We start from the raw sequence: 24849 nt of genomic DNA on the forward strand, positions 1-24849 counted from the left end.
ATGGTGGATCGGTGGGGTAAGCCTTTTTGAAGACGTTGGTTTTTAGTGATTTCCTGAAGTTTAGATGTTCATGGATTGTTTTCACAGCTTTTGGGAGTCCATTCCATAGTTGTGCGCTTATGTAGGAGAAGCAAGATGCGTAAGTTGTTTTGTATTTAAGTCCTTTGCAGTCCGTTTAGAGAGAGGGATACATCGTCATAGAATTAGATATGGGGCCAATCAGACAGAAGCTTCGAGAAGTGCCTTGTTGGCTTCCCAGAGAAAGTTGAATGAGCTGTTTCATCAGAGGGTGGTTAAGTCCCAACTATATTATAAGCATCATTTATTCCTAAATGGAAATAAGGCGGGATGCTGGTTGGCGCGTTTAGTGAGGGGCAGGAGGTGGGCAACCCATATCCTGTGGTTACAAGATTTGGAGGGCGGATATCTTCGCTCCGACTCTGAAATTGCGACTCATTTCAAACAATTCTATGAGCTTCTTTACCAAGCACCTAAAGATGGGGTATTAGATAGAGACCTATATTTGGACAATTTGGATCTCCCCTAGATCTCGTCCTCCCAGCGGGAATTTTTAAATGCTCCCATTACTGAAGGGGATTTTCTGTTAGCCCTGCAACAAAGTGCGCTCCACAAGAAATCTGACCCAAATGGATACCACATGGAGTTCTATAAGCTTTTTTACGAGCAGGTAAAAACCACTCTTCTTTACCTATTTAATTCAATGGTGCAATCTGCAGACCTACCAGAATCCTTCAAGATTGCTCAAATGATTGTATTGTTGAAACCAGGCAGGGATTCAGAGGATCCAGGGTCCTACCGATCCATCTCCCTCTTAAACTCTGATGTAAGATTATATGCAAAAATTTGGTGAATAGGTTATCTCAGGTACTCCTGGAACTAATTACATCTCAGGTGGGGTTTGTAAAGGGAAGCACAGTCGCTTGGAATATTCGATCGATCTTCGCTTCACTGGAGATGGTGGGGAGAAGATGCCTTCTCTGCTGATTAGTTTTGACACAGAGAAGGCTTTTGACCATGTAATGTGGCCATATCTTTTTGAGGTGTTGCGGAAATTTGGCAGAGAGGGATTTTTTAGTGATGCAATTAGGGTTTTATACTCAGACCATCATGCATTTATCTGGGTCAATGGAGAGCGAACACAGCTGTTTTCTATTCGCCGTGGCATACAACAAAGATACCCATTGTTGCCCTTACTTTTTGTGTTATCTCTACATCCTTTTATCAAGAGATTTTCTCCCATCCAGAAATATTCTGAGTCCCTATTGGGCACTCTACTTTTACAATCTCAGCCTTTGCTGATGACTTATTAGTCCACCTTACTCAACCCCAGAAGTCCTTGACAGCAGAGTTAGAGTTATTCCGGAACTTTAGCAATTTTGCTGGATTTAAACTTCCTATGGGCGCCTACACAGCGTATGCTAATTTTGTGCACATGCTACAAACACTAGCGCACCTTAGTAAACACGGCCCTATGGATATGTGGACTTTTCTAAAATTGCAAATATGAGGGGAAAAGCTGAGCTCAAACACTATAAACAGACCCAATTGATTTATTGAATTGAAGGTTTTTGTTGAGCAGTGATGAAAGAATTTGGGCTCCAAGATTTGAAGACAAACCTCTATCAGGTCTTAACTGGGGCTTTTTTTAACACAACTATTTCCATGATTCTATACGGAACATTTCTGCAATGCTTCATTTTAAACATCCATCAATGTACTCTTGAATAATATTGCTAGAATTCCTGTGATAAATACATATGGCAATCACATGAGCACCAGCTCAAAAGAGATAAATCAAGGTTAATTCCCAGGAACATCACTAAGGGATTGATTCATCTCTGGTGGTTTGGGGCCCCCAGGAACAGAATAGTATCCAAATAGCAGGTTTCTAAAATATCCACTGTCATAAAAGGAGATATTTGGGTGCTATTCAGTTTGTTTTCATCTGCTTACCTATATAAAAAGATCTGCCTAGGTGCTATTCTGTAACTATGCATATATCTTTGATAGCACATAGTTTGCAGGTGGGAATACACATGGGTAGGGTGTAGATGGAGTGTGGGTGGGGGGCACCCTTAAGAACTAGATTCTTTTTTTTTTTTTTGAAAATTTCTTTATTGCATCATGAAGACAAATACAAACATCTGCTGTCACCTGCAGCTCAGCATCACTCAAAACATTACAATCAGAAAATAAAAAAAAATAAAAATAAAAAAAATAAAACATTACAGGTTTTGCACCTACAAACCTATACATTTGATCTCCATGTGCTTTTTCTTGTTTTTTTTTTCCCCTTACTAAACCCTACCCTTGTATGTGAGACTTCCCCCCTCCCCCCATGTACCCTCCCTCCTCTTCCCCTTTCTGGCTATCCATTACTTTGCGAATCAGGGTCTGGTGTCATGAGCAGGCCCCGTGCTCTCCCCCATATATCTTTGTACTGGCGGTTACTGAGCACTGTTGTAAATTTTAATGTCATATGCACCCATTGGGCCATTTCCTTCATGTGAGCCTTCCACCGTTCCAGAGATGGAGGCGACGCATCAACCCAAGTTTGTAAAATGCATTTCTTAACTAATAATGTAGCCAACAGCACAAATTTACACTGAGCTATACCCAGTCCTTGCTGTCCCAGAGATTCCCCACATCCCATCAGAATAGCCGAATATTTCCACTCCATTTCGCGCTGCAGCGTCTTTTCAATGACTTCCAGTGCACCTACCCACAGTTTATGTAGGCACGGGCACTCCATAAATGAGTGCAAGAAGCCTCCCACACTCTTCCCACACTTATTACAAGCATCGTCCTCCCACATCCCCATAATCTTGCCTCTCTCTTTAGTGATGTGTACCCTGTATAAAATCCTGTATTGTATGTCCTGCAGAGCTGCGTTCGGGGTAATTTTGCTTAATCCCCCAAAAACCGCTCCCAGTCGTTTCACCGATATCTCCTCACCTGTGTCTCTACTCCAAATCTCTGCTAATTGTGGAATATGTAGCGCCTCCTGGGAGTCCCGAATTAGCTGGCACCATTGTGACAGTCTATTAAGTTTGGGCGGAATTTGCAAAAAAAATTTGTCTAGCTGCGTGAAATGCACTCGCCCCCCGCTCCTGCGTTCCACACTCAGCACATAGTCTCTAATTTGAAGGTATGCAAAGAACTGCGAGCCCGGTAATTGTAATTCATCCCTAACTTCAGTGAACGCTGGGAAAGCCTCCTCGTCCGTTGCCCTAAATTGTCCTATAAATCTACAACCCTTTTCGCGCCATTCCCTAAATACTGACACTCCCTGACCTGCCGGAAAGGCCATGTTGCCCGTTAATGGCAGGAATGGGCTAGCTCCTCTCACTATACCTCCATGCCCCCTCCACCATCTCCAGGCCCGCTGTAGGGCTGCCACATATGGGTTATTTACTATCTTTTTGGCTCCTTTCACTACCCATGATTCTAACACTGCGAACGGATCATTCTGACCACACCAACTCTCCCAGAAGCCCCTAGTGGCATAAAAACTCTCTCCCGACTGCAGCTCATGAATCCACCGCAGCAATGCTGCCACATTATATGTTCTTAAATCTGGTAACTTTAGACCTCCCTGCTTGCGAGTATGGGTAAATTTCGCATAGGAGATCCGTGCACGCTTCGCTCGCCAAATAAAGGTACTTATCACACTTCTATACAAACAATCCTCCCTTTTCTGTACCCAAAGGGGAAGCATTTGTAAAGGGTATATTAATTTAGGCAGCATTACCATCTTGACCAAAGCGATCCGACCCATAAAATTTATAGGCAAGTCTTTCCACCTGCCACAAAGTCGTTTTACTTCCTCCACTCGGTCTGTCACATTCTTTTTATAGATCCAGCTCTGATCTGCACTTAAGAACACCCCTAAATATTTAATGCCCCTTTGGGCCCACATCAGAGGAAACTCTACGCGTGTCCTACATGTGCAGGGATCGCTGATGGGCAACGCTTCTGATTTCCCAAAGTTAATGCTAAGCCCTGAAAATTCCCCGTATTCCTTAATAATATCCATCACCAGAGGTAGCGTTTGAGACGCCTTATCTAAGTCCCCTCCTACAATAAAGTGATATTCATCAGAAGCTACCAATTTAGTTATTAAAGTAGTAAAAAACTTATGAGAATACACATTTGGTGCATATACGCTACACAGTCCCACTTTGACACCTTGCAGGGATCCTGTCACTATTACAAAGCGCCCCTCCGGGTCTTGATACAGCTTATGTATACTAAATGCAATTGTTTTCCGTATTAATATGGCTACTCCCCTTTGCCTTCCATTGTATGCTGCAAAAAATATGTCTCCCACCCAATCTCTTTTCAGCTTAAGATGTTCTACTTTGCTTAAGTGTGTTTCCTGTATCAGTGCCACATCGGCCTTTTGCCTCTTGAGTGCCTGTAGTACTTTTGTTCTCTTTATTGGTGAGTGCACTCCATCCACATTCAATGACACAACTTTTAGATTAGCCATTCAGCCCATCTATTGATAATTCTGCACTTATCCATCTCTGCGTATCTCTGTCCGGGGGCCCCCCAGCTAGGCCTCCAGACCAGACTTGTTGTTTAACATCTAGTTGTAAAATTATGGAGTCTTCTCCCCACTCAATCATGACCTTCCAGTCCCCTGATATGTTGTTACATGAAGTATCAATAGCCAGAACTGTCCCCATTCCCCCATCCCTATCACTATCCTCCCCTTTACTCCCCCCCTTCCCACCCTCCCTTCCCTCATTGATCCTTGCATTCCAATTTCCCAACACACACACTGCCATCCATATAATCAACATTTCTTTCCTTTACCACTAACTCCCCCGCCCTCACAACTCCCCTATTGGTTCACACTCTCCCGTTCTTTATACCTATCGCCCCTTCTCTTCTGCCCTAGTCTTTCCTTCTTCTTATAACATTTTTACTCTCAAAAACAGGAACAGTAAAGAGGGCCAACATTTGCTGGCACCTTCCAACACATGTGCAACATAGATAATCTTCAAACTCACTTCAACTTTATATCAAGTCCCACATGAAAAAAAAAAAAAAAAAAAAAACTTAACTTCCAGCAACATCTGGTTCTCTCGCTCTGGAGCCATTATTCACAGGCTGTCCTCTTCTGCCATGTCTGCTGATCACTGCCAATGCTTCTTCAGCTTGGTATTAAGTTCTTCCTACCATTGTCCGTGAACTGTCACTTCCCTGGTGCTCCCATGACATTGATCAATTTCCCCGTTTGTAAGAACTGCGACATAAACACCAACCACTGGTCACTTATTCCCACGAATCTGGGTGATCCAACGGTTCGGGTCTGCACCATTCTAAAATCACAGCTTGAGCGACCTTTAGGACCCACAATTTCTCATGAGTGTCCCTTCTTTATTCTGGTCTTGGCGCAAATTTCTTTTCTCATACACTTGTCTTATAGTCCAGTGAGTTGTCCTATCACTATTTAAGGTATCATAACTGATTTACTTTCCAAGTTCCTTATATGCGTTCCACATATGCTGCCAGCTCGCTGGGGTCAGTAAAAAACAGCACTTTGTTATCAGCCATAATCCGCACTTTAGCCGGAAAAAGTAGGGCAAATTGCACCCCTTTTTCAAACAGGCGTTTGCAATGCTGTCCCATTTTCCTCCTCTGCTCCGAGACCACAGCAGAATAGTCCTGGAACAGCAAGATTTTATTTCCATTATATTCCAGCGCTGCTTTCTTCCTGTATGCCAACAATATTTTCTCTTTATCGGCGTAATTTAAAAATTTTGCTATAACTGTCCTGGGGCGGTTCTCCCCTTCTCTGCGTGCCCCGATCCGATGGACTCTTTCAACCTGCAAAGGTTTTCCTGGGCACTGTAATCCCAGCTGTTCTGGGAGCCATTCCTCCATGATCTTCCATAAATCTTTATCTTGTACTGACTCAGGAAGCCCAACTATCCGGACGTTGTTTCTTCGGCTCCGATTCTCCAGATCGTCGATCTGCTGTTCCAGGCGTTCACATTTGCGCTCTAAGCCGTCTAACCGAGTGTCTGTTACCTCCGCTCTATCTTCTTGCCTGGAAATCCGTTCCTCCGCTTGCTGGAGTCTCGCACTTTGTCGTTCCACTGCCTCCCGAATTTGCTCTACTAAGGATTGGAATTTGGACAGCTTATCTTCTAATATAGCCGTCACCTGGTGTATCAGTTCTTGAAAGACTTCTGTGGGCTGACTCGCTTCTCCCGCGGTTTCTTTAACCGCCGCCATTTTGGCTTTCACTTCGGGCATGCGGGACTTTTTAGGCCTCTGCGATTTCGCGGGCATTCCCCGCTCTCTCTGCCGTGTTCTCCTCCACACAATCTCGCAAATCGAGCACGGATCTTCTACCGTTCCTCTGCTTAGCTCGTAGGTTTTAAAGTCGGGAGGTAAGCTGATTAATTTCAAAAATAATGGGAGTCGGGAGCGGAGCCGGGTCTTCGGACGTCCGTTCAGCTCCCTCGCATCACGTGACCCCCAAGAACTAGATTCTATATATCACTCCTAAAACAATTGGCACTGAAATGATATACACCTAGATGTATTCTATAAAGTACGCCTAAATTTAAGTGTACTTTATAGAATACACTTACATTTCTGCAGTTTATAGTATATGCCAAGTGCCCATTTGCACAACTAAATTTAGTCGTGGGAAATTACACCAATAAAACTTGGTGTAAATGCCGATGCCTAAATTAGGTGTGGACCAGGTGTATTCTATAACAACATGCACAGATTTGACAAACGCCCACAACTCACCCATTCCACGCCCATAGTCATGCCCCCTTTTCAACTACGTGACTTAGAATTTATGCGCATCACTTTATAGAATACGCTTAGACAGTTGTGTGCATGCATTCTAATTAATACCAATTAGTGTCAATAATTGCTTGTTAGTTGGCAATTATCAGCACTGACTGGCTTGTTACCAAATTAAGTTGCTTGAGCAAATCCAGTATACGACTGGATTTGTACATGTAACTTAAGTTGTACTATATAGAATACGGGGAAAGTGTGTAATTTATATAATACTGTAAGGGGGTCTTTTACTAAGGCGTCTCTAATGTTTAGCACATGCCTAATTTTAGCGAGTGCTGAAAACGTGAGCGCGCCTTAGTAAAAGACCGCCTAAGTTATGCATAAATTGCCGAAACTTAGGCAAAAGCATTTACATAGCTGAATGGTTGGCGTAAGCACTTGTGCCTAAGTGCATTTGCACATATCTACCCTGTTAAGCTAGTATTTTGTCTAGGCTAAACCCTCAAGTGAAAGATAATGGTCCTAAAGCAAAGCACAAAACATCTAAAGAAATTCACCTTGCAGAATTAAAAAGCCAACATAATTGGGTACAGTGCAGTTTCTTGATGGAGAACCTTGTCTGTACTCTTTCTTCCAGTTCTTCAATACGTTTTGCATTATAACCCTGTGCCTCTACTGAATGGGGCCAACAATTATTCTAATCTTATGCCAGTTTTGTGGGGGCTTGAGTTAGACTGTCACACTCATTTTAGACCTAACCAGAAAACCTTAATTTGTATATGCAATTAGCAACATTTCCTATTAAATATATGTTATTATAAAAAAGACATATGATGATTACCTTCCCTTTTGCATAGGACAGGTATGTTTGAATTGGGACATCCAGTTCTCAGAGTATTTTAGAAAAGGCTGTGCTGAATGTGGAACCATTTATAAAATAGGTATAAAGATGCTGGCAAATAAATGTGTAAGTGTCAGCACATACACTATATGGGTATGTATTCATGAACACATACTCAGTTCATTTCAGCACCTAAAATTTTAAAGTGTACACAAATCGCTTGTACATACTGTAAGGAGGTTGGAGGGTCTAAGCAGCTCAGGAGGAGGTATGGGGCCAGACTACATTCCCCACAAGGCCCTGAGAGAAGGGATCGGGGTGGTAGGTCCAAAAACCCGGTATGGCCCCTACGTGGAAGGGAGGGGGAAAAGGACTGGAAAGAGCAGCTGCTATGGCAGGCGAGGGCCAGAAGGGGGAGCAGGGATGACAAAGCTCAATACCCTTGGGTTAGAAATCAGTACAAGATTCCGTCCACTGGGGAGGGGGAGGGGGAGGAGGTCTCCCACCAACAGCCTAGCAGAGAAGCAGAGTTAATGGAGTGCTTGGAAGAAGGAGAGGCTGGAGAGACCAACACACCAGGTTTGGAGGAGCCAGTTGACATGGACTGTAATTGTACTTTGGGGCAGAGTTGCAGGGACTGAAGGCAGTGGGTGGTCACAGGAGTCAATTAGCTGTGTTGTGGGAGGTGTACTGCCATTCTGCAACCACCCAAGCAGAAAGACTTTTAAAACTGAAACCCAGGCTGTTGAACTGGGGGAGAACTTGGATTTAAAGGGAAGTTTTTTTCTTGTTGCTTTATTTTGGAAACTGAATGGGACTTTAACCCCCTTGAACTGAGATTTTGTGGAGAAGGGGAAATAAATTGTTTGGAACTAAAAGCTGTGTTGTCTGGAAGGACTTTGTTTGTGGACTGCTGAAGGGAGCCTACCACCCCTGAAGGTTTGCTACCGGGATTACAGATGTTACAATACATATACCTAAGAATTAACACATGCACAATTATCTGCAAGCTTAAGAGAGTTCTAGTGCACATCCAATGTACACATAAAGATCAGATACTTGAAACAAACATGAAAACATATACTATAATCAGGAAAAAATCATTTAAAATGGACATGAGACAAATATTTTCCTACATTGGAAGCATGTTTCACAAAGATAGATGTAAAAAAAATAAAAATGGCATCACTCTGGCTTTATAACTTGTAAGCACACGTGTAAAGGCTGATCTGACAATATACACCATTTGCCACCATTTACACATGTATTTGCCGGATTTGAGAAAACTGTATCTTCAAGAGGAGCCAGTTAACAAGTCAAGTAAAATAACGCTTTTTCTAAAATTTTCAGGTAGTGCTACACACCACAGAGGCCAGGCACATTTGCCCCCCTCAGTCACTGGTAGAGGATTCCAGGTCCAAAAAGCAGGTATATGACACTTACACCTGCCTTGGAGCATGTGTAAATACTGTTGTGATTTAAAAAAAACTGAATATCTCCGCGGGATCCAAGATGGCCGCGTCCTGGTAAGACGCAGTGGGTCGCGCTTATCCTGATTCAACAATGCCTAAACGTAGAGGGAAGATAATGGCCAGAGCCTCCCCACTATCCTCCCCGTTACCTGGTCCGATTGATCGATTTGTGCGTCCACTCGGAGTTGACCAAGCCAGCGGAACGCCGCCGGTAGGGAATGCTGGCTTTCAGGAGAATTCAGCTTCCCCCGGCTTGGAAACAACTTTAAGCCCTGCAATGCGCAGTCCACCACCTCAACCGATTGGCGCTAGCTCCTTCCTGATGGAACCGACAGGGTCGCCCCAAGTGGGAGATGAGGGCCCAGAAAAACGTCAGTTGGAGATTCTTTCACCAACAATGGAGGGAACAGAGGGCAGTTTGCCCGAGGTGACGCCACGGAGTGAGGGGAGAGGAGCTGAGGGTCATGGTGCGGCCCAAGAACAGCCTATGCAAAGGTATGAACTTCCTAAAGAGTTTACAGCTAAACCAAAGGAAGTAACCTTAGACGCAATATGGGATCTCATGTCGACCCTAGGGCAAATGTTTATCAAACAGACTAATGCAATTGTATCGAGAGTGAACTCTTTGGAACTTGTTTCTCAAAAGAGAGAGGAAGAAGTTAAGATTTTGGAAATTAAATTGGATAAAATGGAACAAAGAGTTATGAAATTAGAAACTTTACAATTAACTATGGTAACAGATTTAACAAATCTCAGGCAAAGAATGGAACTCTTTGACAATTATACTAAAAATCATAACCTGAGATTTGTCAACTTTCCCCGGGTGCCAAACATTGCTCCTCTTGAGATGTTAAAACGATATCTGCATGATATTTTGAATATACCAGATCAGAACTTGCCACCATTTACCTATGCATATTACATCCCAGGGAACGACAAGAAATCAATTAATGACCAACCTATAGATGTTTCTTTTTTTTGGAAGCCTCTGACTTTGAAAATGCAACTGCCGCCACCTTAGTGGCGACGGTTGCACTATTACCGGACAAGGATTGGATATTCTGTTTGTTTTTTTGTAATAAGGATAAACCTTTTCTAGGGTTTAAAATATTGCTTTTTCCTGATGTCTCTAAGGAGACTAGACGAAGGAGGAAACAATTCTTGCTCCTTAAGCCTGAAGTTTTGCACTTGGGGGGGGGGGGTACCTTTTTTTTAAGATTCCCCTGCAAGTGCATAGTCAGGCTTGAGGGGAAAAATATGTATTTACGGAGCCTGCTCATATAACCGCACTAGTTAACTCGTCGAAAAAGGAAAAGCGTTAAATTTAAGTTGTTAACTCCACTTACCAGAGATAGCATTATCCTATTATTTGTATTTTCTATGTTACCTTTTTTTGTTTGTTTTCTCCCTGATTTCCGAATTCTTGGATCCAAATTATGGACTTGAGTATCAAATTACCTTTGAAGTATTTCTTTGATTTGGTTGTTTCTAAACCTATTATTTTATTTGATGGATGCTTTTCCCTAACAAGATGTTTCTTGTATAGTAATGTTGAAATGAATAAATAATAAAAAAAAAAAAAAAGAAAAAAAAGAAAAAAAAGAAAAAAAAAGAAAAAAAACCCCCAAAACTGAATATCTGAGTACAAAAGGCCCATAGTGGCAAGCATTTAAAAACTCACCCACTCCCATGGCTGAATATTCACCACATAGACTTTAAGGGGGTGTGTTCTGTACATGATCTGGACAGTCCAAAATACTGTACATCTATTTCCCATTTTGTAATGGCAAATGCCATTATAAAATGGGAAACGGATCTATAGTATTTTATGCTGTTCAAATCGCTGTTCAAATCATGTCCCAAACACACCCCTTAGAATCTATGGGACAATATTCAAAGCAATCTAAATGACCAAAAACAGTTCCTGGCCATTTAAATCGCTTGTTGGGGGCTAACTGTGCATATTCAGTGACAGTTAACCAGACAGTGCCGCTGAAAATGCCCAGTTAGCGCCTAAGCCTAAATCAGCTATTTATTTGGTAGACGTTCCAGGGGAGGAGTTGGCACTTAGCCAGTTAAGAGTCAATATTTAGTCCTTAAGGACTAGATTCTATATATCATACCTAAAAAATTGGCGTCAACACGAAAAACACCTCAGTGTATTCTATAATGTACACCTAAATTTAGGTGTACTTTATAGAATAAGCCTAATTTCCACACGGTTTATAGACTATGTCAAGCGTCCATCCGTGTGACTAAATTTAGTCGCAGGCAGTTACATCAAGTAAAACTTGAACTAAATGCAAAGCCTAAATTAGGCACAGACCAAGTGTATTCTATAGCAAAGGGCATTATAGAAATGCTTGCAACCCGCCCATTTCCACACCCATGGCCATGCCCCCTTTTCAACTATGCGACTTAGAATTTATGTGCATCATATTATAGAATATGCTTAGACAGTTCTGCATGTAAATTCTAATTAATGCCAGTGTCAAGTTGCTTTTTAATTGACAATTATCAGCACTGATTGGCTTGTTAAATAATTACGTTGTGGGTGAAAATCCAGAATATGACTGGATTTGTGTGTGCTAAGTCGAACTATATAGAATCTAGGGGTAACCAGCTAAGATAACCAGATAAACAGGACTACATAAAACACAGTTCTATCTTTATGCCATTTATCATAGCTGGTTAAGTGCTGAATATCGCACTTAACCGGCTTTGTTTTACCTGGCTGTTTATGCCCAGATATTCAGTGCTGGTGTCTGTGGCCTGGAACTGAATATCCAGGAAAATAAAGCTAGGGGCAGTCAGCAAAATACTGACTACTGCTGGCTGAATATTGACCCCAATGTGGTCAATATCAGCCGTGGCGGTCAACTGTTTTTTAAATGCCAGCTGTTGTCGGGCCTTTTGTACTCATTCAGTGCCAGACTACACTAGGATATTAGCGCTGAATATCTGGTTATGATAGGCTGCTGGCGCATATCTGTGTGTCAGCGATATTCAGATTGGTAACCACATAACTACCTGGATAAATTAGGACAGTCTTTTGGCTGCCTTAGCTTTATTTGAAGAGTTACCTGGACTGAATATTGATGCTAACTGGTAGCTCTCAACTCTACCCAGACTCTGTCCCTGCACTGCACTGGCACTGCTAGCTGGATAAGACAGGCTAAATATTGAGCTATAAAACCCCAAGTGGGGGTTTGGGCATGGCTGGAGGAAATAATACAGCGGGACAAAAAGGTAGAATGCAAAAATAAGTATTTACTTACAAGAACAGAAATTCCCAGGCCTGCTTTTTCACAGGTTGCGAGTCATAGCGAGGGTAAACCACAGCAGTTCAAGAACACAGTTATTAGTATTTATGTTAAAGTACAAAGCTCGAGGCATAGAAGGGGGAAACCTCAGCCGTATTGGCAAACAGCAGTAAGCTGCCTCTGATGGTAGTCTCAAACAGAGTTCACAGCTGCGGGGTTGCCACACCCCAAACACAGCTCTTCAGTTCTGTTTCACTTGTCAGGCCTGGCTCCAGCCAGACCTTCAACAAACTTGCAAAGTTCAATCAGTTAGCAGCAAGGGCTTACCTCAGCCCGGTCACAGAACTGGGATGTCTTCAGCCAAGGCATATGCTAGGACCTCTCCTCTTTCTCTTCTGGGCTCTCTCTAACCTCTGCCTGGCCCTTCCCTTTTAAACTCCTTGGTCTCAACTCTAGGGACCTGTGCTTTTAAGGTGGCCTTGGTTAGTTATAGAAAGATGTTTCTTAAGGATATCAGAGGGACTTTCCCTAAGGGAGAGGGGCAGTGTTCTGTACACCCCTCACATGAGCCCTATGTGTTCCCCAGCATCTACAAGTGTAAACAGAGCACTGTAAACTTTACTTTTTTACACAGGTAAATGCTGCTATTTACATATGTAGATGCCCTATGACCATTCTAAAATGACCTCCTAGGTATCATAAAATATGTTGCATCACTTATTACTTTTCATTGTAGGGAAACAACTTAAAAGTTCATTTTGATTGTTTGTTCCTATAACAAATCATCATCCAGGATTCCCAGAGCAACATTTCAGGTAACAGTTTTTATGTAGTGCATAGATAATTCTATATTTGATCAACAGAATAGTTTTTTCATGTTTATACCTCATTTATTTTCACTAATGGTTTGTCCTGAATTTGACTGCCAGCAGTTCCTCTTTTGCTTACTTAAAATAAGTGAGCCAGAGCTGAAGAAAAGATATGACCATCTCCCCATGTCTCCAGAAACCTAGGGAATTAACCCTATTCACTTATAATAGCTTGGGGCCAGACATACTGATTCAACTTCCACAACTGTGTCCTTTACTTGGCAGCTCAGTCCTCTTACCAGTTTAGTTTGCTTAACAATACACGAACAGACACCCTTTGTCTGGACAGATTCCTTAGAGTCACATCCTGTGTTGTAACATTGTGTATAGTTAGGTACTTACATGTTACGCCTTGCTGGACAGAATAAGTTCGGATGTGGTGTGGAGGAGTTTTTCTGCCAAGTCTCTTCAACAAGTGATCGCGTTCACTCAAGCTGCAAAGAAGCCAAGTATATCAAGCTTAGCGGATGTCAGGACGTTTTGAAGATAACTTTCTAAAAATCACCATGCACTAAAGAGAAACAGCTGCTAATTGACAAAAAACACTTCTGGCATCTATAAAAATGTTAAAAATGAAACATAGTATTTAAATAACTTGTGTATCTAATTACAACAGGCGCAACCACAAGGATTTTACACTGCTCCTTCCTTATGAGGCTGCCTGTTAAAAATTTACGCTAATAGGGAAAAGGAGATCAAAATCCTCACAAATTCCAAACAGTAAGGGAAAAGTGAGGTCCTATATTACAATAAAGCAAAGATACTTACCTGTAGAAGGTATTCTCTGAGGACGGCAGGCTTTATATTCTCACAAGTGGGTGATGCTGACCCACGTTGCCCGGTCTAGGACTTATGAAAAGCATAAGTAGAGCTTTGTGGAGCGTAAGACACGCTCCACTTCACATGTGTGAGTGCCTTCCCACCCGACGTGAGAAAGGGGTCTCCTTAGTTTTATACTACAGCAAAAATAAAAGTAAAAATAATAAAGGAGACAATTCCAAGTGGAGGTGGGCTTACCTTCTACACAATAATGATAAGCACTAATTGCACTGAGGTGAACCCTTACAGCAGTGGTTCCCAAACGTTTTCAGTTCATGGCACCCTTCATGTCCGAGCAACTTTTTGCGGCACTCCCCAAACCTCCGCCTCCCCCGCCACACAGGTCTCCGCCCCCCCCCCCCCCCCAAGCCACACAGGTCTCCATCTTTATATCTGCACAAATATATCAGTGCTAGGGTGTCCCTATAACCAGTCCCTCCAAATAACACACTGATTATGATTTATAACAAATTACTATTCTACCTATGAAAAGTTATTCCATTATTATACTTCCTCTTTGTACACTCTATGCTGCACAAGCCAGAATGTTTAAAAATATAAGTGAGATTAAATAAAAAATGCTACCAACAATAAAGAATGAGAACTCAGATGCAGTACCTCATAGGTTTGCTTGCTTTTTTTTGAATGGGAATGGAAACACAGACTACTGACCTATTGGCGTCAATTTTTTTACTTCATTCCGTCTCCTGTTTTCATCCAACCTCCTTAGCAGTCGCCTCTGAGTCCCGAATGTCGTCTACTCCCTGTCCCCATTGGCCGCGACAAAAAAAAAACAAGTGCGGGGACACAGCAGCTTTCAGGCATGTGTTGTCAGCTCTGCTGGTCCTCTGCCCCCGCTGATGTCAACTTCCAGTTCCGGGGGTAGAGGACTGGCAGAACTGACAGCACATGCTTGAAGGCTGCTGCAGTCCTGTGCTTGGTTTTTTTGTTGTTGTTTTTCTGCCGCTGCTGCGCTGCTGTGCGCAGTAGCAGTTCGGGCGGGAGGGAGGTCGGGATTTGCCATGGCACCTCAGATAGGTCGCTGCGGCACACCAGGGTGCCGCAGCACACAGTTTGGGAAACGCTGCCTTATAGCATTGGTCTTAAGACCAGACTCATATAAGCGTAGAAGGTATTCAAGCAGGGTCTATGTAGGGCAAGCAAGGGGAACTAGAACCTTGCTCTAATACCAGACGGCAAACCTCCTCCATTTGAAAGAATAGCACCTCTTAGTGGAGTCTTTCTTGGAAGCCAACAAGACCCGTGAGACACTCTCTGAAAGACCCAAGGAAGCGAATTCTAGGCTGTTAACATCCAAGCTGTGAGAGCCAGAGACTAGAGGTTGGGATGTAAAAGAGACCACTTGTTCTGTGTGCTGAGGCCCAGAAAACACTACAATCTCCACGGTTCTTTGGAGGATAACTCCAGAAGTAGAGAGGACCATATTTGCAGCAGCCAGTATGGCACGATCAGAATCATGGTTCTGCAGTCTTGCTTGAGTTTCAACAAAGTCTTCCCCACTAGAGGTATGGGAGGATATGCATATAGAAGACCTGTCCCCCAATTGAGGAGGAAGGCTTCTGACGCTAGTCTACCGTGGGCCTGAAGCCTGGGACAGAACTGAGGGACCTTGTGGTTGATCTGAGTGGCAAAAAATCACCGCAAGGCACAAAAAAGTTCTTTTGGGCCGAGCGAAGTGAGGAGACGGTAAAAAAACACGTCCTCTCCTCAACATGGTACAAAAAGAACTAAGGAGACCGCGTTCTTGCGGCGGGACGGAAGGCACTTGTGCATGCATGGTGAAGCATGTTTCATGCTCCACAAAGTTCTACTTATGCTTTTTATAAGTCCCGGACTGCACAATGCAGATCGGCATCACCCACTTGTGAGAGTCTATAAGCCTGCTTGTTCTCGGAGAATACTCACACATTCCTAAACCTATTGCAGTCTATTATTCAATGAAAATTCTTCTTTAAGTCTATCAGATTATACATTTCTGATCTCTGTAGACAATTAATTACATAAATTAACACACATAACATGCGACTGCTAGATAATCTGCTAACTCAAAAGTGATCATTGTCAGTGTTCAAGCTAGGATGCATGTGTGCATGGCTATGCACAACCCAACAAGAGAGCAGGAGAAGCCGCTGGAGCTTGTCCCTGCCATTTGTTCTGTGTTAGCATCATAACCTTGTTAAAAAATCACAGGCAGCAACTCCTGTGTGCTGATCTTGTACTGCATAAAATCATCTCATAGAAAGTGTTGGCCCACAAGATTTGAAAGCCAGTACAGAGCAGGTACACCTTTTTGTGTGTGTGTGTTATGTGGGAATCAAAGGTGCAGCTAGAGTACCATTCAGCAAGCCCAGCAAAAAGGCGAGGGCTGCACACTGATAAAGGCTGCCTGCTGCTCTAGGCCTACCAATTCACTCCTCCCTTCTACCCAGCAGACCCATACCTCTTCTCCATACCCTCCCCTCCTTGACTGTGATCCAGCATTTCTGTTTTTCTCTCAATCCTGTCCCCCCCCCCCCCCCCACCATATCTACATTCAAATTTGTCTTTATGCTAAAGGTCACCAGCAGGACTTCACTTCTACTGCCTGTGGCCTGTCCCAGAGTCTTTCCTTTGACACATTCTGACCCCTACTTATGCAACTTACTGTTTCTGTATGGGTGGTGCATGTCAGAAGAAAATTTCTGTGTCAGTCCGCAGGCAAGAATAGTGAAGCACTGCTACTGCTGGAGACTTCTAGAACAGGTGATATGTGAAAAGAGGGAAACTGAAGACTAGAGGGTGAGAGAAGGGGAAAATGAAGGGTAAGATCTAGATGCTGAGTGGAGATGTACAGAAAGAGAACTAGAAAAAAGTGATTTGAACAATCAACGTTAGAGACAGATGTAGAGAGGAAAGGAAGATAAGAAGAAAGAAGAAATAAAGTTGAGACCTTGGAAAAGAATTTAAATGAAGATAACAGAAGAAAAGCTGAAAGGAGAGGCTGGAATCAAGTGGAGTAGTAAAATTCAAAGCTCAGACAAAGGTAGAATATACCATTTTGAAATGCGCAAATCTGAAAACATTATATTTTATATAATACAGAAGGAAATACAATTCTATTTCTCCAGTGTTGCATTGTATCCAGACTTCTGAGAGTTCCTATTTCTAGTCTGTAGTTGCTTATTCTATATTTGAGGCTCAGTATACTAGTCGGGCTATTCTGTAGTTCGCCAGGACAGAAAGAACAGACAGATGAAAAAATGTTAACAGAAATTAAGAAAGCTGGCAAATTGGGCAGCAGTATAATAATGGATGATTTCAATTATCCCACTATTGACTGGACAAATGCTACTAGTAATAATCATTTGTATAGCTCTACTAGACATACACAGTGCTGTACATATTTTATCACGTACTTTCTCTGTCCCTAGAGGACTCACAATCTAACTTTTTGTACCTCAGGCAATGGAAGATTAGGTGACTTGCCCAAGGTCACAGGGAGCTGCAGTCAGAATTAAACCCAAGTTTCCAGGATCAAAGTATGCTGCACTAAACATTAGGCTATTCCTCCACTCAGGGACTGCTAGAGAGGTAAAATTCCTAGATGCAATAAATGATTGCTTCTTAGAGCAACTGGTCCAGAAACTGACAAGAGGGGGAGCTATTTTAGATCTAGTCTTTACTGAAGAAGATGTAAGAGATCTACCTGTACCAGAAATGGTCTTCAAGGTAGACGATGCGGAGGAACTGAAAGAAATCTCAGTGAACCTGGAAGATAAACTGAGCCAAATCGACTAACTAAAGAGTAGTAAATCAGCTGGACTGGATGGTATGCATCCCAAGGTACTGAATGAACTCAAACACTGATCTCTAACCTGTCATTAAAGTTGTCCACAGTACCTGAAGATTGGAGGGTGGCCAATGTTACGTTGATCCAGGAAATAACATTCCTATAAGCCTGACTTCAGTGCCAGGCAAAATAGTGAAAACTATTACAAAGAATAAAATTACTGAGTACGTGGACAAACATGAACTAATGGGACAGAGTTAGCATGGATTCAGCCAAGGGAAGTCCTACATCACCACTTTGCTTCATTTCTTTGAAGGCGAGGATAAACGTGGATAAAGGTGGGCCAGTTGATGTATATCTAGATTTTCATAAAGCTTTTGACAAAGTCCCTCATGATAGACTCCTGAGAAAATGAAAAAGCCATGGGAGTGGAAGCAATGTTCTGTTGTGGATTAGGAATTGGTTAAAACAGAGGGTAGGGTTAAATGGCCATTTTTCTCACTGGAGGAGGGTGAATAGTGGAGTGCTGCAGGGATCTATTCTGGGACTGATGATATTTAACATATTTAGAAATGATCTGGAAATCAGAATGACAAGTGAGGTGATTAAATTTGCAAATGACACAGAACTATTCAAAGTTGTTAAAACATATATGGACTGTGAAAAATTGCAGGAAGGCCTTAGGAAATTGGAAGATTGGGCATCCAAATGGCAGATGAAATTTGGACAAATGCAAAGTGATGCACATTGGGAAGAATAATCCAAATCATAGTTACTTGATGCTAGGGTCCACCTTACGAGTCAGCACCCAAGAAAAAGATCTAGGTGTCATCATACTCTGAAATCTTTTGCCCAGCGTGCGGTGGCAGCCAAAGAAGCAAACAGGATGCTAGGAATTATTATGAAAGGGATGGAAAATATGTTGAAGAATATTATAATGCCTCTGTATTGATCCATGGTGCTACCTCACCTTGAGTACTGAGTGCAATTCTGGTCACCATATCTCAAAAAAGATAAAATGGAATTAGAAAATGTTCAAAGAAGGGCGATCAAAATGATAAAGGGGATGGAACTTTTCTCATATGAGGAAAGGCTAAAATCCTAAGTGGTGTAGAATGGGTAAAAGTGAATCGATTGTTTTACTCTTTCAAAAAGTACAAAGACTAGGGGACACTCAATAAAGTTACATGGTAAAACTTTTAAAACAAATAAAAGGAAATATTTTTTACTGAATGAATAATTGAGCTCTGGAATTCATTGCCAGAGAATGTGGTTACAGCAGTTGGCATTTCTGGGTTTAAAAAAGGTTTGGACAAATTCCTAGAGAAAAAGGCCATAGTCTACTATTGAGATAGATATGGGCAGTGGTGTACTGGAGCTGGCTTGCAGTGGCTCACAAGAACCAGTTGTTAAATGTTTTAACATCTTGCAAGCTGGTTGTTCTGGCAGGCGAGCCGGCTCCCAGGGGCAGCGCAACCCGGCGGTAAGCAAGGTAAGCATGGCAGGAGGGTGCCACAAGCCATGCTTACCTCACTTCCCACAGCCCTCATTTGCCTGCGCCCACGCCGCCCTGGGGGGGGGGGGGGGTTTAAATATTTTATTTACCTCCGTCACAGTGGCCGCAGTGAAAGCCCTACCCGTCTCTAGCCTTCTCTTCGTTCCCTTTCAGTGTCCCACCTTCTTCTGACGTCATTTCCTCTTTCCGCGAGGGCGGGACACTGAAATGAAATGAAGGGAAGGGCTAGAGACGGGCAGGGCTTTCACTGACACGGCTACTGTGACGGAGGTAAATAAAAGATTTAAACCACGCAGGGTGGCAGGAACAAAAGGAGGGATGTAGGGGGGAGAAGAGGGCGAACGGGTGGACACGGGAGCGGGAAGGCAGGGGAGAGAGGAGAATCGCTGGGCGTGGATGGGCGCGGATGATAGGGGCAAAAGGAGAATTGCTGGACATGGAGGGAAGGTCAGGACCCAGGGAGCGAGGAGAAATTACTGGACAAGGAGGGGAGGGCAGGGGAAAGAGGAGAATTGCTGGGTATGGATGGATGGAGGGGGCCAGGGGAGAGAGGAGAATTGCTGGATATGGATGGATGGAGGGGGCGGGAGGGGGCCAGGGGAGAGAGGAGAATTGCTGGATATGGATGGATGGAGGGGGCGGGGGAGAGAGGAGAATTGCTGGATATGGATGGATAGATGGATGGAGGGCAGGGGAGAGGAGAGTTGCTGGACATGGGTGGCTAGAGGGGAGGGCAGGGGAGGGTTGCTGGACATGGGTGAATGGAGGGGAGGGCAGCGGAGAGAGGAGAGTTTCAGGACATGGATGGAGGGGAGGGCAGAGAAATTCTGGACGTGGATGGAGGGGAGGGTAGACAGGAAGGAGATGCACATGGATGGAGGGGAAGGGAGAGAGAAGAAATGCTGGACATGGATGGAGGGAAGGGAAGAGAGAGGAAGTTAGATGAACATGAATGGAGAGGAGATAGGAGAAATGCTGGACATAGATGGAGGGAGGACAGGAAAAATGCTGGACATAGATGAAGGAGAGGGAAGGGAGAGAGAAGAAATGCTGGACATGGATGGAGAGGAGGAAAGAGAGAGGAAGGAGATGAGATGAGGGAAAAGGAAGAGAGGAGAAAAACTGCACATGGATGGAGAAAATAGGCAGAAGCTGGATCCACTGGACAGTCAAGTCTGCGGAGGACCCAGTTTTTACTTATGGAGGGCAAGAAATGAAGAAGAAAGGAGGAAAGTAAAGAAATAAATGGAAAGGAAGCCCTGGAAACGGAGTTAAGAGGACAGATAAAGAGCAGCAGAATCAGATACTGGACCAGCATGATCAGAAAAGCAAAGTCAGCAGACAACAAAGGTAGAAAAAATAATTTTATTTTCATTTTAGTGTTTGGAATATGTCCACTTTGAGAATTTACATCTGCTATCATATTTGCAATGTTTAGCAATGTGTTTTTTTCTGTTTTTCTGGAATTGTGCTGCATGCAGAGTCTAACTTCTTAGGATTTCAGGTTATCTTTTGAAGAATTTAAAGAGAGGCTATCTCTGTTCTGCAAGTGTGACTGCAAGACCAGGTGTCTAAGAGACAGATGCACAAAGGTCCCGTTAAGGATCCGTCTACGATTCCAAATCGGTAAAAATATACCGATTTAGAAACACGGATTCACTAAAAAATTGCATGCAAATGAGCTGCTCGTTGCTTTGTGACCCAGCTTATTTGCATGCAATATGGGGGAAGCAAGTCGGTGAGCTGAGCATGCGCAGAACAGTCAATTGCTATGCGTGGCTGCTCTGTGCATGCTACAGACGGCTCTCATACACGCAGACAAGCTGCATCTATGATAGCAGTAGATTTAGCCTTTTTTTTTTTGGCAGACACAAAAGCACTTTTTTTTGGATGGGCATACCTGTATTGCAGCTCCCTGCCTCTGGCTGCTGGGAAAAAGTGAGAAAAACCTTGCTCTGCTGCTCTCCGCTCTTCTGTGAGGAATCATCAGCATCAGGGCTTGGTTCCACCCCCAGCTGTTCCTGCTGCTTCCTTCTATTGGCTGGCTGACATCCTAGAACGCCCATCTCCCTGAAGATGGACTCTCATTGGTTGGCTGCTGTCCCAACTCCTCCTCCCTGTAGGACTTCCCTGATGACATCACTTTAGAGCTGTGAACTGATTGGATCCGAACTTCCTGGTGTCCCCCTCCAGTAATGAGTGGGTGGGACATCCCAGGCTGATGCTTTCCAATTGGTTTAGCCCCTCTCGGTGGAGGGGGACACCAGGAAGTTCAGATCCAATCAGTTCACAGCTCTACAGTGATGTCATCAGGGAAGCCCTGCAGGGAGGAGGAGTTGGGACAGCAGCCAATGAGAGCCTATCTTCAGGGAGATGGCCATTCTAGGATGTCAGCCGGCCAATAGAAGGAAGAAGTAGGAACAGCTGGGGGTGGAACCAAGACCGTGCCCCACAGACGCTGTTTCTTTGATGGACCCTTAACTTCCTTGCATTTTTGGTAAGTCACCATTACTTTTATGCTTTACATTTCAGTACTCTCCCCCCCCCCCCCCAATTTCTTGCCAGTAAATGTAATCTGAAAAAGAAACATATGTGGCACGGCTTTCATACATGCAAAGAAGCTGCATGTAAGCTGTTATACTATTTTTTTTTGTGCTCCATCTTCCCTGTCTTGTTTCTCCCCTTCTCCTACTTGCAATAATGAAGAACCGGCAGGTCCACACCTCACGTTAAAATTTCCATGGTAAAGGTAGGGACTGCTTTTGTGCATGGGGTCGGAAACAGTAGTGCATCACATCACATAATAATAAAAATTATCTCATTTGCATTCCGTTTTCGTTAGCTGCTACCGTGACAAGAAAATGGCTCGGAGAACCTTTTTGTGCATGTCCCGGTTTACAACTTGCACGCTAAACTGGCTAGAACCAGTTTAAAAACCACGTTGCTGGCTCGTTTTTAGTGCATCTGGCCCTGAATAGGAAACTGTTTGTTAGGTTCTGAGATTTTGATAACATATTGTTTTTCAGAGTTGGCAAGACTGTTTGTTCTCCTAATTCCTGGTCTGTATGCTAATTTGGTTTGTGTCATTTTGGGTATACTGCAGAGATTTTTTTTTTCCTGGTAAAGGGCTTCTAAAACAGACATCATGTTATGAGAATCAGGTGCTCAATGTTAAAAGTTTATATTTATTTACTTATTTATGGCATTTTATCCCACATTAAACATGAATTAGATTGGAACCTGCGAGCATTTAATTTTTTTTCCTGGAGAGAGTAATGCATTGCTCCCCCCACCAAGGCTCTCTCTCCTGCTATAGCCAGCTCTGCAATTTGGTGGGGGGCGCAGAGGTGGACCGGAGAGACAGCCTGTTGTTAAACATTTACCAGCACACCACTGGATATGGGGGAAACCACTGCTTGCAGGGCCATGCCAAGGGTCTCTGGCGCCCCCCTGCAGACTATCAGTTGGCGCCCCCCCCCCCCCCCGTGTGGCACAAGATGCAAAGGAAATAGGAGCTGAAAGATGGAGTGCATCTTTGTGGGATTGCTGAACAAATAAAGGGTTTACAACCACTTAGCGTTTCGTGTTTTCATGGTCACGAAATTGGTAATTAAATCTTTGATATCTAACTGGGCACATATATCATTCTCAATAGCAATCATGGCAAGGCTTACAAGCTTTTCTTGCAAAATACTTGATCGCAAATAATTTTTTATGATTTTTAACCGTGAAAATGATCACTAGCACTGACTCTAAAGTTTAGCAATTTCATTAAAGCAAAATGTATTTTCACATATCACAAACTCTTTACTCTTCCTATCCAAGGAGAATGTTTTATATAAAAACAAACACAAAAAAAGCAATCAGATTTTCACTTACCAGCTCTTCAAACACTAAACAGTCAGCTAAACTTCTTTGAAACTACTGTTGGAACCATCAGCCAATGAAATGGCTTTTAGCTCTAGCTATCTCAGGTTACCTGATAATTATGCACACACCACTGCAGTCATCATGCCCTCCTCTCGGTGTACATGCTCAGAAAAACTTTGACCCACTTACAGATTTTAACAATTACACTATTTATTTTTTATTTCTCCCCAGTCTCACTTGCACACCTCTCTCCAAACCTGTTCTCTTTAATTTGAATGTTGTTCAAGCTCACCCTGACTAAGGAGTTTTTCCCACACCAAAGACATATATAGCACTGGCTGTATTCTTTCAAACAACTTCAGCAGAGCCTGCCTGCCTCAGTGAGCACTGCTACGTGAAGAGGGGAGGGCAGGGGAGAGAGGAGAATCACAACTTCAGGTAAAAGATTTTGCAACTGAGTGGACCTCAGGCGCCTCCAGAGGTCAGCGCCCCCCTGCAGTGCTTACCTCGCTTACTGTGTTGGAACGGCCCTGACTGCTTGCCCTGGGATCAGTAGCATGGAATCTTGCTAAGGGATTCTGCCAGGTATTTGTGACCTGGATTGGCCACTGTTGGAAACAGAATACTGGGCTAGATTTCATTGGTCTGACCTAGTATGGCTATTCTTATGTTCTTATGTCTGTGTTTTGCAGGAGTAATAGAACTGAAGCATTCTGCAAATATTTAGTTTCTGTGTAGGGAGCTGTAGCAATCTGGCTTGTTTTGTTTTTCCAGCAGGAAGTAAATTGGTATTCTAGGGTGCTGCCTTTTAAAGGTAGGGTTATTGCTATTTGAGTCCTGGATCCTAGTGTTGCCTTAATATGACAGGTTTCCTATATTGGTCTGGAATACATGTTTTGTGGGATTTGGTTACTGGAGCTCTGAAGGTGCCCCCCCCCAGTCCTTGCTACCTCGGAAGAGATGGTTTTATAGAGGCCCATTCAACCCTAGTTATGCTGCTGCTGGGAATCAGGGTCTCTTATAGCAGCTGCATTGAGACTCAGGGTTGGTGAGTAGAGAAGGTGACACTGGGGATGGGGGAATATGAGGAGGAAGGAGTAAAGGAGGAATATGAGGAAGAAAGGAGTAGGGCAAAGGGGAAGAGGATGGCGGGGGAAGAAGGCAGGGGAGAGGATGCCAGAGGAAATGAGGAAGAAGGCAGCGGACTGATGTTTGGGGAAGGCTGAAGGACTCTGGGTGAAGAAGGCAAAGAGAATGGATGTTGCAGGAGGAGGGGAAGGGGGAAGAAGGCAGCAGGATAGATACAAGGAAAGGAAAAGAAATAGAAGGGCAGAATCTGGGTAGGAGAGTAGTTTAAGGTTGCTGGTTGCAAGAGGTGAAAATGAAATGGAGGCATGATGAGAATGAAGGATATGTGGGGATGAAAGAACAGGAGAAGCAGGTGAAAGAGATGAGGGACAAAAGAAAAGAAAGGAAGAAATCAGGAAAATGGAGTGGATAGCTAACTTAGAAATAAAAGATGTGAGAAAGTCTAGAGAGGAATGAGAAGACTTGGCAATGAAGAGATGGAAACCAAGAAGAGAACGATGGAGAGAAAGAAGGAGAAAGTTA

General features: G+C 43.4%; 1 protein-coding gene across 1 annotated transcript in view; it reads right to left on the minus strand.

Annotated features, from left to right (window-relative positions):
• The window catches only part of ATP8A2 (ATPase phospholipid transporting 8A2), a 1572980-nt gene that overhangs the window by 27686 nt on the left and 1520445 nt on the right, over positions 1 to 24849 (minus strand). The window contains exon 35 of the mRNA XM_030202396.1: positions 13586 to 13677. Within this exon, the coding sequence (XP_030058256.1) occupies positions 13586 to 13677 (92 nt within the window). The remainder of the gene's footprint in view (positions 1 to 13585; positions 13678 to 24849) is intronic.

Source organism: Microcaecilia unicolor, chromosome 4 (genome assembly GCF_901765095.1).
Source record: "Microcaecilia unicolor chromosome 4, aMicUni1.1, whole genome shotgun sequence".
Classification (NCBI taxonomy): Eukaryota; Metazoa; Chordata; class Amphibia; order Gymnophiona; family Siphonopidae; genus Microcaecilia; species Microcaecilia unicolor.